The sequence below is a fragment of the Triturus cristatus genome, chromosome 11 (genome assembly GCF_964204655.1).
Source record: "Triturus cristatus chromosome 11, aTriCri1.1, whole genome shotgun sequence".
NCBI lineage: Eukaryota > Metazoa > Chordata > Amphibia > Caudata > Salamandridae > Triturus > Triturus cristatus.
The window spans coordinates 212,744,986-212,759,190 of record NC_140594.1 but is presented as its reverse complement, the minus strand read 5'-3'; the positions used below and the strand labels follow the sequence as shown (position 1 = coordinate 212,759,190).

Here is a 14,205-nt window from a genome sequence, read left to right as displayed (position 1 = left end):
GTTTTCTTCATGGTCGTGGTGATGTGTTCGACGGTGGCGGGATTCCAGGTCATGACGGTTGGCTTATCAGCGGCGGTGGCGAGGGGGGGTATCCAGCGTCTGTTCGCTGAAGTTGTCGTAGAGGAACTTGATCTTCATATGGAAGTAGGAGCTGAGCTTGTTGCAGAGTTCCTGGGAAGGTGTGACGTACGTGGCTTCACTGGGGGGTTTGGTAAATTGCTGTATGACGTTGAACAGTTCCTTGGCGTGGTCGCGTTGGTCAGGACTTTGTCTCTTATGAAGGTCCGTTTGGTGTCTCTTATGCGCTGGTGGTAAGGTGGTGAACAACGCTGTCATATAGGCTTTCGTAGCCGGGGCATCTGCTCCCTCCTGCCCTCTCTGTAGTCCCTCAACGTCCTGGCCCCTATTTTCTGTGGCTCCCTGCGTGGGCTGTTTCAGGAGCATCTCCTTAACTGAGCATTACTTTTTCAGCAGTGCGCTTGCCATTGTTCCCGCTACTGTGCAGCTTGTTGGTAGCAGTCCTTAGGCCGTCAGGCTCTTAATGCCATTGAGACCCTAGATCCTGGCTAGGACGCATTGGCTGGCAGCAGGGACCAGCTCCCTCTTTCAGACTGGACCTGCGCACTCCTGGATCCACACCTCAGTAGGAGTTGGCACCAAGCAAATGTGTCACACAGGGCCGCTGATCCCAATCATCATCACGTGGATCGCCTGCTAGACTACAAATATGTTATAATCTGGCAGGCAGCCAGCGCAAGCTTTGGCGGAGCAGTGGTGTGGATGTTTGCAACTCCACGCTAAAGCTCCACTAAAATCTCATAATTTGGCCTATAGTGACCTCTTGTACAAGCAGCAGAATGGGATTACAGAAATACACATTTACATCATCCCCAGTAAGGACTCGAAAAAACATATTTAATTCATTTTTGTATTGTTCTTTAGCAATATTGTGTAGGGGTAGGTATCAGATGTCTGATGCACAAACACTTACCTTTTTTACAAAAAACATTATTATAGTTTTATAAGGTACATGAACACATTATTGCAATGAAAGTCAATGTATTGGAAATTACAAAGATACGCAATGTGCAAAACACCAAAATATAGTGCTTACATGGCATATTGTGAACAATGACATGCTATACATTAAATGAAAAAAAATGGCATTTGTGTGTAATCTGCACAACAAACTCAGGAGAGGGATGGGTTTGGAGGCAGACCTAGTACGTTGTATATTAGCGAATAACGGGTAGCAGTATAAGGTCGCCACAGGCAGGAAGGTCACAGGGGTCGCCAAGGCAGGAAGGTAGACTCAACGTGCAACCATGGTATGTGAAATGTCGAAGGAGTAAGTGGGGAGTGGGCGAGGGGTGGGCATGGACAGAATGGAGTCATGAAGGGGTAGTTCGTGGTGAGCTCTTAAGAGTGGGGTGTTGGTAAGGAGAAGTGATCATCCTGTGGCATGATGTTGAGGAATTCTGTTAATAGCGTGTCCCACTCTGGGGATATTGGGCGTTTGCTTATGTGCCGTGCTTCCTCGAAACATAGGGCGGTTCCTTTAGTAGTCCCCCATTTAAGTACTGCTCCTTGCCAAGCCAACCAACGGCCCTCCATTGCATTGTAAGCTTCCCCTTAGCTAGTAGTAAGGCCAGGCCGGCAAAGCGGGTGCAGATGATGTGGCTCTTTCTGTGTTTGAAAACAAAGAGGGCACAAGGCTCCCATGTATATATAATTCGGTAACCACATGGAATACCGTGGGGATATCCCGCCTGTAGGCAATCAGGGCAGGACCGCAGCATGTGGTGATGATCTGCATCCCCCAAATTGGGTCGGGGGCAAAGTAGGTCCACCGTGGGAAAAAAGTGGTTAAGTTGTGCGGGGGTTAAGTTTGTGTGGTGGAGGATGTGGAATTGGATGTTCTTGAACCTGGTATTTCTGGAGACAGTGTGGGGGAAATCCAGTGCCTGGATCCATTCCTTATCGTTCAACACCCTCCTCACATCAACTTCCCACTTGGCAAGGAGAGGTCCCATGGAGATTTCTATGTGGCTTCAAATCGCCCTGTAAAGCCAAATAATTAAATGGCTTCAAAAACACTTGCATTATTGGTATCCAGAATTGAATCTAAGAATGATATGCATTTGTAATGTATAAGTGAAGAATTGTCTCTATTGAAGGATTGGCCTAATTTGTTGAAGAGTCATGGATAGCAGACTGGAATGAATCTCCCTTTATCAGCTAATCATCCACGCAAGGGGAATAGTTGGTGGCCCTATCTTCTGAGATAGGCTGCCACTAGCACCATGCTTTTTAGAAGATCTTTAAGGCAGATATGAGACTAAATAAGAGCTCTTTAAATTGATAATGACAATGAGAAAAACACAAATATTTTTGATGTTTGGTGTGGATGGGAATGTGCAAGAACGAGTTCTGTAAGTCCAAAGATGTCATAACATCTTTTTTAGGACTTTATTTAGTTGCCAAAATAGTACTGATTGTAAGGCTGTTGCTGTACTGTACTAGGTTGGAATTGTATGACTGATATCCTCCTTAATAGGTGGGCTGACCTCCTTCTCTGAACCCTTGAAAAGGCTGCTGAAGTCTTTTCTGCAGTCCTTCCAGCAATTCGACTCATTGTATGACAACATCTTCCCAAAAATATTGAGAATACAAATATCGACTTTACATCCTTTGAATGTAAAGTGAAAAATATAAAGAACAAAACTATAGAAGGCCAAAGTATCCTCATGCAATCAGTAAACATCCAGAAGTTTAAGTATTACAAACTATATTAACTTTAAAACATATATTAGCTCTAAAGTAATATTACATTAAAAAATACACGATTCTAATAAAACAATATATACAAAATGAAGAACTCACAAACATAAAATAAAAATATATTTTGTGAGATAACTGCAAAAAATAGTAAACATTATTTAAAAAAATAAAATAGTAAATTAAACATAAATAATAAAAAAACGAATAAAATTAACTAGAATTACAAACACAACCTATTGTAAAAAAAAAAAAAATCCCAAAACATTAAAATTAAAATAAATGAATACAAAAAGTTACTAGAATATTAATAATAATAAAAAAATACATTAAACTAACTTTAAAAATTAAAACACAAAAATAATAAAGCAATTTTAAAAAAAAAGACAGATTAAAAAAATTACTCTGAAGGGTCTGATTCACTACTCTCACCACAAACTGACCATCAGTAGGGAAAGTGTTGGACTTTGGAAGGGTTAGAGATACTTTTTCAACTACAACATGAGCAATAGTAGGGAAAGTGTTGGACTCTGGAGGTGTCAGATTTACTATTCCCACTCCAATGTAAGCAACAATAGGGAAAGTGTTGAACTTTGGAGGGATCAGATTTATTATTACTACTTAAACCAGAGTAACAGTAGGGAAAGTGTTGGACTTTGGAGGAGTCTTGACATGTTATTATTAATTGCATCTAAAGGGACCTTCATTTTATGATTCTTCTGAGTTTATAAGCTTAGGTGGAGGCTGTGGAGATACTTTACTTAGTAATTTAGGCTCAATTACTACCATCAATGGAATATCCCTCTCTGAATGAAAAGTAACTTCAGATGAAGTAGAAAGTTGCCTTATTGATGCTGCATTCAAAATTAATGATGTTGTCATTGTCAAGAGTGTCCTTGTCAACATTTTTGTCATTGACAGAGTCTTTGTTGATGGTGTTCTCGTCGACAGTAGTGCTGTCGCCAGCAGCAATACAAATGAAGATGGCAAAAAGTTAATTTAAGCTTTCCAGAAAATTAGGTGGCTATCAAACAATTTCAAATCTGTGAAAGATCCAATGCTGTAGAACTATAGAGCAACAGAATGCTCCTCACAGTTATTCTTATGATAAGTATTACAATGTGTTGATTCATATCAAGGGTAATTATTTTGCTCTGTAGTCTGTTCACAGGAAGTGTCTAAGATTATACTTACTCTGGACTGCCTTTTCAACTGGCACATTCTGATGTCTGTGGATTAGAGAACAGAAAGTGGCAAAGGTGATGGTTTTGGGAACGGGAGAGTGTCTCTTGCACAGTGAATATTCTTCCAAATCTTTTAGGTCACACATGGTAAATAATATATATTACATATACAAAAATATGGTACAATGAAGCATAGTCACACGTTTCTGCACATCATAAGACTATCCCTGTGTCAAGATGTGATGTCAGAGGGTTGGAGTAGCAGCATCATAAGCACACTTATGCTAATCTGAGGACATGGCTCCCTGTCCATGAAACCTTATGTAATGCCATTCATGTATATTCATGTGTCACTCTATTCTTCAACAAATGAAGGACTCACTTGTCTCTAGTCACCTTCCTTAGCTTCAATGCTAGACCAGGTCACCCCAAAATAGTTGTACATTATCTGTTCCTTCCAGGTGCCTGTTATTATGCTCTTGTGACATTTAGTGACCTCTGGCAAAATCCAAACTTTTCAGCTGGTATCTTCAAATTCTGGGTATTTTTAACTCCCACTTCTCTTTCTCAATGCTCCACAACAGTTCCAGAAAAGGTGGTGGTTGCAATACTCTACATCCAGACTTCCTTCAACTGAAATGCATACCTGCGTTATAGCATTAGGTTCCGTTTGGCACCAGACCTTGACACCAGGACCTGAGCTAAATCATCTAGGTTTTGGTAAGGGGCTCTACAGTGGTGTTGAGACCCAGAGTATTAGTACTATCGTTTGTGTGCAAGAAGGTTCATTTCTAGTGGTGACTAAGTTTGTTTTCTTTGAAGCCCAGAGCGGGTGCTTAAATTTTGTGTGCACTTAGGTCTGTTTCTACTTGTGTTTGCACACAGATATTTTCCTTTTCTCTATAAGTACAGGAGCTCTGTGTTACACACAAACAGAGTCATTTGTATCTTGCACTAATGATGTTGTGAGCAGTACTATATATATTACCACACTTCATGTGTATGCAAACTGAACTAACCTATATGTATATATTTTCCAGTACTGCATGCATGCCAAGCATAGCAGTGTATAAGCAGTGAAGTAAACTGTTACTGTTGGTTTGAGATGTCTCCCTTGCACAAATATGTCTTGTTTTTCTTTTCTTTGCTCAAGTTCATTGTTCAAACAAAAGAAATGGATGAGCAACACCTGAGCTGCCCTCAAAACTCCAGGTATATGAAAGTAATGCCTATTCCTCCCTCCTTCGAGTAAACCACATTTGGTGTACTGTTGTTATTTCATCCCACAGGTTGCACACATAAACCGATGAGTGCTGCTGACAATGGTCATATTGTAGTAACCATGAGGTAGGTTTAGTGGAAATTCAAGGGCTAAAACCATTGAAGGGATAAAAGGCTTGATGTAACAATGTTGCAAGAGACTGGGAGTCAGGGGAGTCATTTCTACTTTTATTTTTTCAGTAGTTGAATGTGCAAGGTGTCTTTCTTTGTTATTTACTCTATATTGTTTTATAGTCTTTGTTTTAGTTTATTGTATATTCCCTGAAACCTTTGCATGGGGTTCTCTGACCTACTGGCACGTATCTATATTTCTGTCAGCTATCAGATGGCCACAGGAGACTCTTGAGTCCATGCTGCCTTTGCAATCATGCTGAGGGAAGATCGGACTCCTCTGTGGACCTGACACACTGTTTTCTGCCTTTAAAATGGAGATTCATCTCTTTGTATCAACTCTTAAAATAATGCTTCAGGAAACTGGAATAGAGCTTGAAAATGTATATCCGGTTTGGTATCTTAGATGATGAATTAGTATAAATAGATCGAACTGGGCATGTGCTGCTTCAGTTAGAGACTGCTAAATGTAAACATCTCTTTTGGGCAATCTGTATGTGTATGGCTCATCATATTGTGTCTTATGATGGTTAACCTTCACATGAAATAAATCTATTAAGTGTGTTGTTAGCTTCTTTATGACTTTAAAGCACTACAGTTAACATCTCCTTGATAAACATGATTTCTCAGGTGTCTTCCAGCTACTATTTAATATTTTGTCGTTTTTGACTGATGAAGGAAGTTTGCTGAGCAGCATTGTCAAGATATGAGATAGGCTTAAAGACCTTTGACACTCTTTCATGTGGCTTTACCTTCCCATTTTGTAGTCTTCAGGTTTGTAGCCAGCATACTTCACAAGTTTCTCCACTCCCTCCTCTGGGGGGCCATGCCAGTTGGGCCATGTATCTGGACACAAAGCCTTGTATCTAAAAGGACACATAAGTAGACACAGTACAGTAAGCAAGAACATGTATTTACCAGTACCCACAGTTCTCTAGCTTTGGTATATTGTATAGATTCACATGCTTTAATATTGTCCTTCATTCGACTTGGAACCCTCACTAGTTAATTTTGATACAGCAGTATTTCCATATGATTTAATAAAATTGAAACAGCCATAGACTATGCGCAGTCCATCCACCCTATTGTGTAATCTGAACTTTGACCAATGAGTTGGAGAGATACAGAACTTGAGCTTTCCGCATTGGTTGAGCTGCTCTGATTTTCTCAGCTTGTCAGGGAAATATTCACTATAAGCCTCATAATCAACATTAGGTTCTCATGCTGCAATAAGGATTGCCTTAGTAGTACAGAGATGACATGCATAAGCATAATAATGCCATTTCCTTATGCAGTCTGGATATTGAAGCAGTAACAGTACTGAAAGGTGGGCATGGATTCCCATGTCGCTGCCTTGCACGTCTCATAAATCATCACTCCTGCAAACAATGCAGCCGTCCCCATCACATGTCTACTGGTCTGACGTCTGGCATTGCTCCTGAGAAGTCTTTCAGATTTTGTTGGCAGAAAACTATGCATGCTGACACTCAATTAGCTGTATTTTGTTTACATCGTAAAAGGAAATAAACAATTAATCCAATTCCCTGAATGGCTTAGTTCTGTCAGTATCTAATTTTAGACAACGTTAAAGAATAGGTCCCTTTTAGCATGGTGGCAGGCTGAGAAAAAGAAGACCGGAGTTTCTGTTTTGAGTTAGGTGAAAGGATAAAGGAACCTTAAACATAAAGTAGGGATTTGTTGCAAGAGTGACTCTAGATTTTTCGAGTTTCAGATATGTAGGCTGAGTGGATAAAGTTTTGGTTTCTCCACTTCCCCTGGCTGATGTAATTCCCACCAGAGTGGCTGTTTTCCATGACAACATTTGAATGGAAGGTTGGCAACTGGGCTCAAAAAGAATTCTCATGACAGCACCTAGCACAATACTGATCTCCCAGATCAATGGTTGTGTTGCTACTGGAGGAAAAGCTCAAATCATGCCTTCCCATAAACGCCTAGATGACTCATGTAGAGAGAAGAAATAGAGTTGATGGAGTCTTCAGATTCCCTCAAATAGCAGCCAATGAGCACGAATTGATGCATACTCCAGGGCAGACAACAGAAGATGCAATAAATATATCACAATATCACGTGGGTGACATGTACAAGGGGTCTAGATTATGATCTGTTGCCCAAAAGAAAGATCTTTTCCATTTTGAGGAACATGTTTTTCTAGAGGTTGTCCTAACTACTTTTAGGATGGTCTGGTAATCAGGCTGAATGTTGAAAGACAACAGAACTAGAGAGTAAGGAAAAATAGAAAGGCTACTTGTCCTTTTCCCTGGGTAGTATTCGAATAAACAAAGTGGACAAGTCCTTTAGTAGGTATTAAGGTCGTAGTTTTTGACCTGTACTTTCGAAAAAGGAGCGCTAACAACAGATCGTTGTTTAAGGAAACCCCTCACCCACCTACCTAGTGGTGGCATGCTTTATCATCGGGGCCCAGCTGTATTACCAAGTGCAATCCAGCTGTGCTTCAACGCCTGAACTACAGCGGAGCGGGTTGTCATGTGAAAAGTGCAAAGTGCTATGTGAAGTGAAATTATGTGTTAAAAATATCTCTAGGAAGTACCCTTATAAAAGTTTTAATTGAAGGGTCCTAGGATATGGGTAAAAACATCGTCGAGATACACATGAGGTTTTAAAATGAACCTCTGTATCCCTTTAAAAATTACAGGTCTACAAGTTTCAGCCTTCAGATGTGTTCATGAGGATTTTGTCAAAACCAGCTGAAAGTGCGTGCCCAAAGAAAAGTGGCCACTGTGGTGTGAATATCAGCACACACCCTAAAGTGTGCTGTGAGTGTGGTGGGATCTTGTTACAGATCCTATGCAGCGAGTACCTGTGAAGGAAAGAAGTACCTAGTACAACTACATTGTCACATTTTCATTTGTACACAGGTATGTCATGCATGTCTTACTTAGTAGCGCTCCTCTATGCGTAGAGTTGTGGTGACTGGTTGGGAGAAGGCATCGTGCATGTGACTTGGTGAGTGCATGCATGATGGCTATCTCAAAATAACCAAGCTTGGCTACAATGTGCCCCAGTGGTTTCTAATTAAATGCAAGACAAAAATACTGACACTTGAAGTATATTTAATAGGTTATGCGTGTTGTGCAGTGGTAGATAGTCTTGAAGAAAATATTAAAACCCTAATTATATAATTGGACACTCCATTAGAAATCAAAGGATGATACTTCTCTTGGTTAAAGTCCTGCCTGCAAAGAGCACCACACAATGGGTATGGCAACATTAGCTTGGGGAAGTAACTCATGGCAATGCATTCCTAGCCTTATGTATGTCCATTCAACATTACAAAACTGGTAGACATAGAGTTCACACCTTAACAGTGGAACAGCTGGTTTCGCTTTCAGCAGTGAGTATGGGGGAACTGCACTGATGGATCTCTCAAAGAGCCCACAATTGCATGGAAAGGTACTGCTGAGCCACATTTACATTTGGCAAGTGGGCCAAAGGGGATTCTTTCCACTAGAAGCAACCTTTACATGACGATACAACCCATTTCCACTGGACACCAATATTTCCATCTGATGCTCCTGTGGGAAGTCGGGTGGAAATAACTAGGCAGGGAAACTGTTTACTCAATGCATTCCCCACCTGCCTAGCCAGAAAGGGATTACTTTACATAATTCCTTATCAGCTGGACATTGCCATCTGGTGAAACCTCTAAAGTTAAATGGCTGGGTTCACAACTTTATCCCCTAATGTGTGGAGTCAATTCCAATAAACCAGGTTGCAGATCAGCTGCCCAATCTAGAGTGGTTGATCTGTCACCATTTTAGATGGCTTTGGCTCAGTGATTGACATCCCAAACTTTGAGGTAAGTACAGTGCCCTCAACATGTATGGTACCCACACATTATGGATGCATTTCCAATTTCCGCCTTTAGTCATGGAAATGCCAACTTTACCAATAACCATACTCTACACATGCCTAGCCTGGACCTCAACCTACGTCTACGCCTGACAAAGTTGGTCTCACATAAATATTTTCAGAGACTCAAATGAACAGAATCTGTCTTCATTGGGATGGAATATTTTTGAACAATTTGAAGTTAACTGCAACTTAAGATAATACAATTGACGTATCTTCCAACGTTCATAGCTGGTTACACATACATGAGTGTAAAGTTATGAAAGCTAAATACACATCTTCATATACAGTAACAATTGTCATTGAAAATTATGTTCTTCTAAATTGGACTATTTTACTTTGTATAACAATGAATTGAAAACTTGTAGAAGTGGACATGTTAGAATTCATTTTCCATCTGGATGGGTTTGTGTTAAACTCAAGGTGTTTGATTTGCCAATTAACAGTTATACTGAAAGTATTATTTGCCAGGGAGTCCTAGTATTTAAAGTTTATGAGGGTGCAATACAAACCAATACACATCAACCTTGTCAGAACTTGAAAAAGAAAGAAAAAATAACGTATTTATTTATTTGTTTTTAAATGACACAACACAGTCTATTTTAAGACCATATTTAACCTATTGTAAGCCTTCCACCAGAAAACAGGTCTGTTTGAGCATGATCAGGCTGCAAATCTTAGTGTAGACATCAGAAACATCTTGTTCATTTAAGCACTGTTGAAGCTGAACATCATACGTATTTCATGGCAATAGGCAGCAACAGAAATGCAAATTGGGACCATGTGCCAAATATTGATTGGGCTACTAATCCAACCTTTTAGGACAATCACACTAAATGTTCCCTTCGGCTGACATACATTCCTGCACTCACATTGAAACAGTGTGCATGTCTATAAGACCAGCTCAAACTCCCCCATCTCTTGTAAAACCCATCATAAACGTTTGTAACTCAAGAGCTTACCTCTGTAAGAACAGTTCATACTTTCGACGATAGGCAAATCCAGCTCGCCTCACACGCAAATGTTCCATGAGTCCTAGATACTTCACCTGGTGTCGAACCAGAATATCATCAAATTTACCTAGAGTCAGTAGTCAAGCAAACAAAGTGATTGACAACAAGTCCTTGGTTGAAGTGAAGCATCTAGTCACAGTTCTTAACTTCACCATTTCACAGACAGGAAAGTCAACTAGAATCTTCTGACTGCCTAAGTTACACCTGACATCTGTAACCACTTATTTTCAAACAGGCACAACAATATATAGTGTTTGAGTATAGATAAAGGGAAATAACTTTTGATACATTATAACAATATATTGTGATGCATAGAAACAACAACAAAATCAAACTAAAATATGAAGGGGCACGTACACCACTTTTACTAAATTACAGCATAACAGAGCACAGCAACCAAGGTAAAGATTAAGAATGTGGTTATTTCAGCTATGTGATAGCAGGTCACTTCCACCTGTCATTTTCACCTAAGGACCTTATTTACAGTTTTGCAGGTGGGATACTCCATCACAAACGTAGCAGATGACCCGTCTACTGTATTACAAGTACTCAATAGCCTATGCCACTTGTAATATAATGTACAGGATATCTGTCACATTTGATGGAGTATCAACTTGACAAACTCTAAATAAGGTCCCAAATACCACCGACTGGGCAGAGTTACAAAATGACTGACACTTTCTATTACAAAATGGAGGCTATTACAAATGGATTAAGGTGGGTACCATCAAAAGCTACTTTCTTCATTGATACAGCAACATAAATAACCTTACTGCTACAGTAAAAGTTCATATCAAACCATTTTGACATTATAAAGCATCCAACAAAGAAGAGTACTGACTGTTCATTCCCTTCTCCCTTGCAGAAGCAAATGTGTGCAATGTGTCTACATTACGATAGCATGTCATGTCTGCATTGTGATTACCATCACCATTTTACAGTATAACTGGGATTTCTACTAGACAATCATTCATGATAACAATAGACTAATTTGTTTTTGTAGGCAACAATGGCCAAGAGTGCAACAGTTAGGTAGGGGTAGCAACTGCAGTTAGACCCAAAGAACTACTCATGACTCCTGGGGACTGCTATTTAACCTCTCTTTAACAGTGTACTAATTATTTTAAAAACATGTCATTATCTTTACTATTTTTTACTTGCTGTGTGTTTGCTATCCAAACCTTTACACCAATATGCTACAAACTGAGGTTTCCAATAAAGAGTGATTTAAAATGTACACCTGTTGCATGCTATTACTCACTGAAATATCAATGAGGTCAAAGAATGTGGGTTTTCACCTTTGCACCCTCTGTGGTGTGGTCAAATTATGGCACAGGGTAAACTGAACAGCTATCATAATGGCCATACAGTAGTGTGACTGAGACTGAATATATCTGTTTATTTGTCACAAGAATGAATACTAATACTGTGACATGCAAATGAGGTGCATTTGTTCACCCGCAGTGGACTGTCTACTCAAAATAGACTTGATTCCCTACCACACACCTGGGTGAAGGAATTCAACTTAGCTGGGAACTTCAAAGACAAGCTCACACTATGGGGCCAATTCACAAAATATTTTGTTGAGTAGGGAAATAGTACTTCAAAAGTACTACTTTACGTAATCACAAATGCTATCCACAAGTTTGCAGCTAGAGATCTCTACCTTCACCTGTCTTATGTGCAGAGATCTCCACCATGAGTGTGGTGATCTCTGCACATGGATGTATACGTTTCTGTAGTAAATGTGGGAGGGACAGGAGAATTTGGTGGAAAATTAAGAGTACTTCTACTAAATGGGTGGGGTTAAGTGAAACTAAACGAGAGGTTAAGAAGGGACGAACAAATACCAAAACATACCCACAAAAGAGTAAGACAATTGCTACTTACAAAAGTTACAACTGCATCTACTTCACTAGTACTGCTGAAGAATAGACTCAAATCGCCTTCAGCCATGCCTTGGAGTAAGTCAAGCACCACACATGGCCAATCAGTGATATTGCAACACACTCTAACAGTAACCAATGGAGGCATGGCATAAAACGAATGAGGAAAACATGAAATTGAATTGAAAAGTATTTTTGAATATCTAAAAAGAAAATTTCAGACAATTTTATATACTTTAATTTATTTTAAAAATAATCAAAATAAAAATATAAATTTTAGCTTCAAGTTGTGTAAAACATATATTGCAACAAAGCCTCAAACAGATGCAACTCATTTGCTTCTGGAAGGGCGAAGAAATGAGCAGTCAGCACTCTGTCATACCCATCAACAAGTGATACTCTTTACTACATCCACACACCCAGCCTGCCCACATAAGAACGCTGTGCTTGACTCAACATGGGAGCAAATCGAATCCCAATGCAATCATAGCTGTAACTAAATCCAGTTTTCCGTCTTCTAGCATTCTGTTACTAATCCTCCATTTCCTTCTTCCAAATATCATTTAGACTTTATCCTACTAATATGCAATATAATTACATCAAAATGTGCCTATGAATATTACAGATGGGTGAAGAAATATAAAGATGAATTACTAATGGCATTAATATGAATGGATACACAATTATAAAAAAACATAACTACATTGAAGATTTTGTTCAAATTCACAGAATGGCAGTGATGTTCACAAAATACAATTTGCATTGACACAAGAATGAATGTATTACCTGTAACAAAAGTTCTCCAGCCTTGATATCTTTCATAAAGTCATGCTTGAAGCATTCCCTGTTGTAGAGCTAAGAGTCCTACAGTGATAATTCATAGCAAAGCCAAGAAATTGCATTAGAAATTAACTTAAACAAATACCACTTTAATAGCAAAGCTACCTTTTCAGAAAAAAAACCAAACTTCATCCACGTAGGTGAGAATGTATTCCCTATAGAGGCCACCATACTTCGGATTTCTGTAGACAAGCGTGAATGGACATAGATAACAAAAGCTTCTGATTAGAGAGGAGGGAAGGTCGCTTGTGAATTTGTGATACCAGCAGTTGATCATTTATTAGTCTGCATGCTTAAATGAGAATTGTAAGCAGTATTTAATTTATAATCAGATTACACACATAGCATTATATGGCATCATTAAATGGATTATACATATTCGAGAAGAGGCCCACCTTAATGGAAGAGAACCTAAAATCGTTGTACTGAGGGCTGACTCTCAGAAACAGTATGCATTGAAGCAGTAAAATGTTGTACATTTGTGAAAGCCTTTCCAAATTGCAGCTCTGTAGATGTCTGAAAGAGGAGTTTCAGGAAGAATAGCCTAAGAATGGTCAGAAGAGACCAGGTCGCTGGCTTCTATCTTCTGCTGTCATCTGAGAAGTCAGCCATCTCTATCACTTCGAGAATTTCCCAAAAAAGCGTCAACACATTTTATAATACTTGGGTTTATTTTGTAGGAAAAGACAATAAATGCAGTCAGCATGTGGATTGTCTGTAAACAGCCTTATCTTTCCACAGGAGTCATGTGCCTCAAAAAGGTTTTTCTTCGGTGATTCAGGCATATCCTTGCAAAAATACTTTCAATGTCTTCGCCAGAGGCACAGGTTGACTTAATTCCTGATAGTTTAGAATTTATGGGAAATAGTGAGAACATTTAAGAAAAGTAAGATCTCAGAGCAGAGCTCTGACAGGAACTCTCTCCCACAAAACTTGTGGTAGAAATCGGAAGTTTTGTGGCTTCTGGGGCAGTAGAGATCATAGCATTCTCACCTCATTTGTTGATTTTGTTTTAAATGAGGGGATTGTGCTGCTAAAGTGGCATTATTTAAAGCTGTTTTCTAATGCAATTTCTTGGCACTGACATGGAAATATCACCTTAGTACTCAAAGCATGACAGTGGGAAAAGACTCAAGTATGTCAATCTATGAAAGTTACACAGCTGAAAAATTATACTTAAGCAAATGAGCTAATAATTAATCTTAGAAGCCAGGGGATTAC

At 39.3% G+C, this 14,205-nt stretch overlaps 1 protein-coding gene across 1 annotated transcript in view; it reads right to left on the bottom strand.

The window, feature by feature from the left end:
- MYO1H (myosin IH) overlaps positions 1-14,205 on the bottom strand; it is a 606,720-nt gene that overhangs the window by 198,474 nt on the left and 394,041 nt on the right. The window contains exons 20-21 of the mRNA XM_085633501.1: positions 10,208-10,325; positions 6,107-6,220 (exon numbers count right to left, since the gene is read on the bottom strand). Of these exons, the coding sequence (XP_085489627.1) occupies positions 6,107-6,220; positions 10,208-10,325 (232 nt within the window). The remainder of the gene's footprint in view (positions 1-6,106; positions 6,221-10,207; positions 10,326-14,205) is intronic.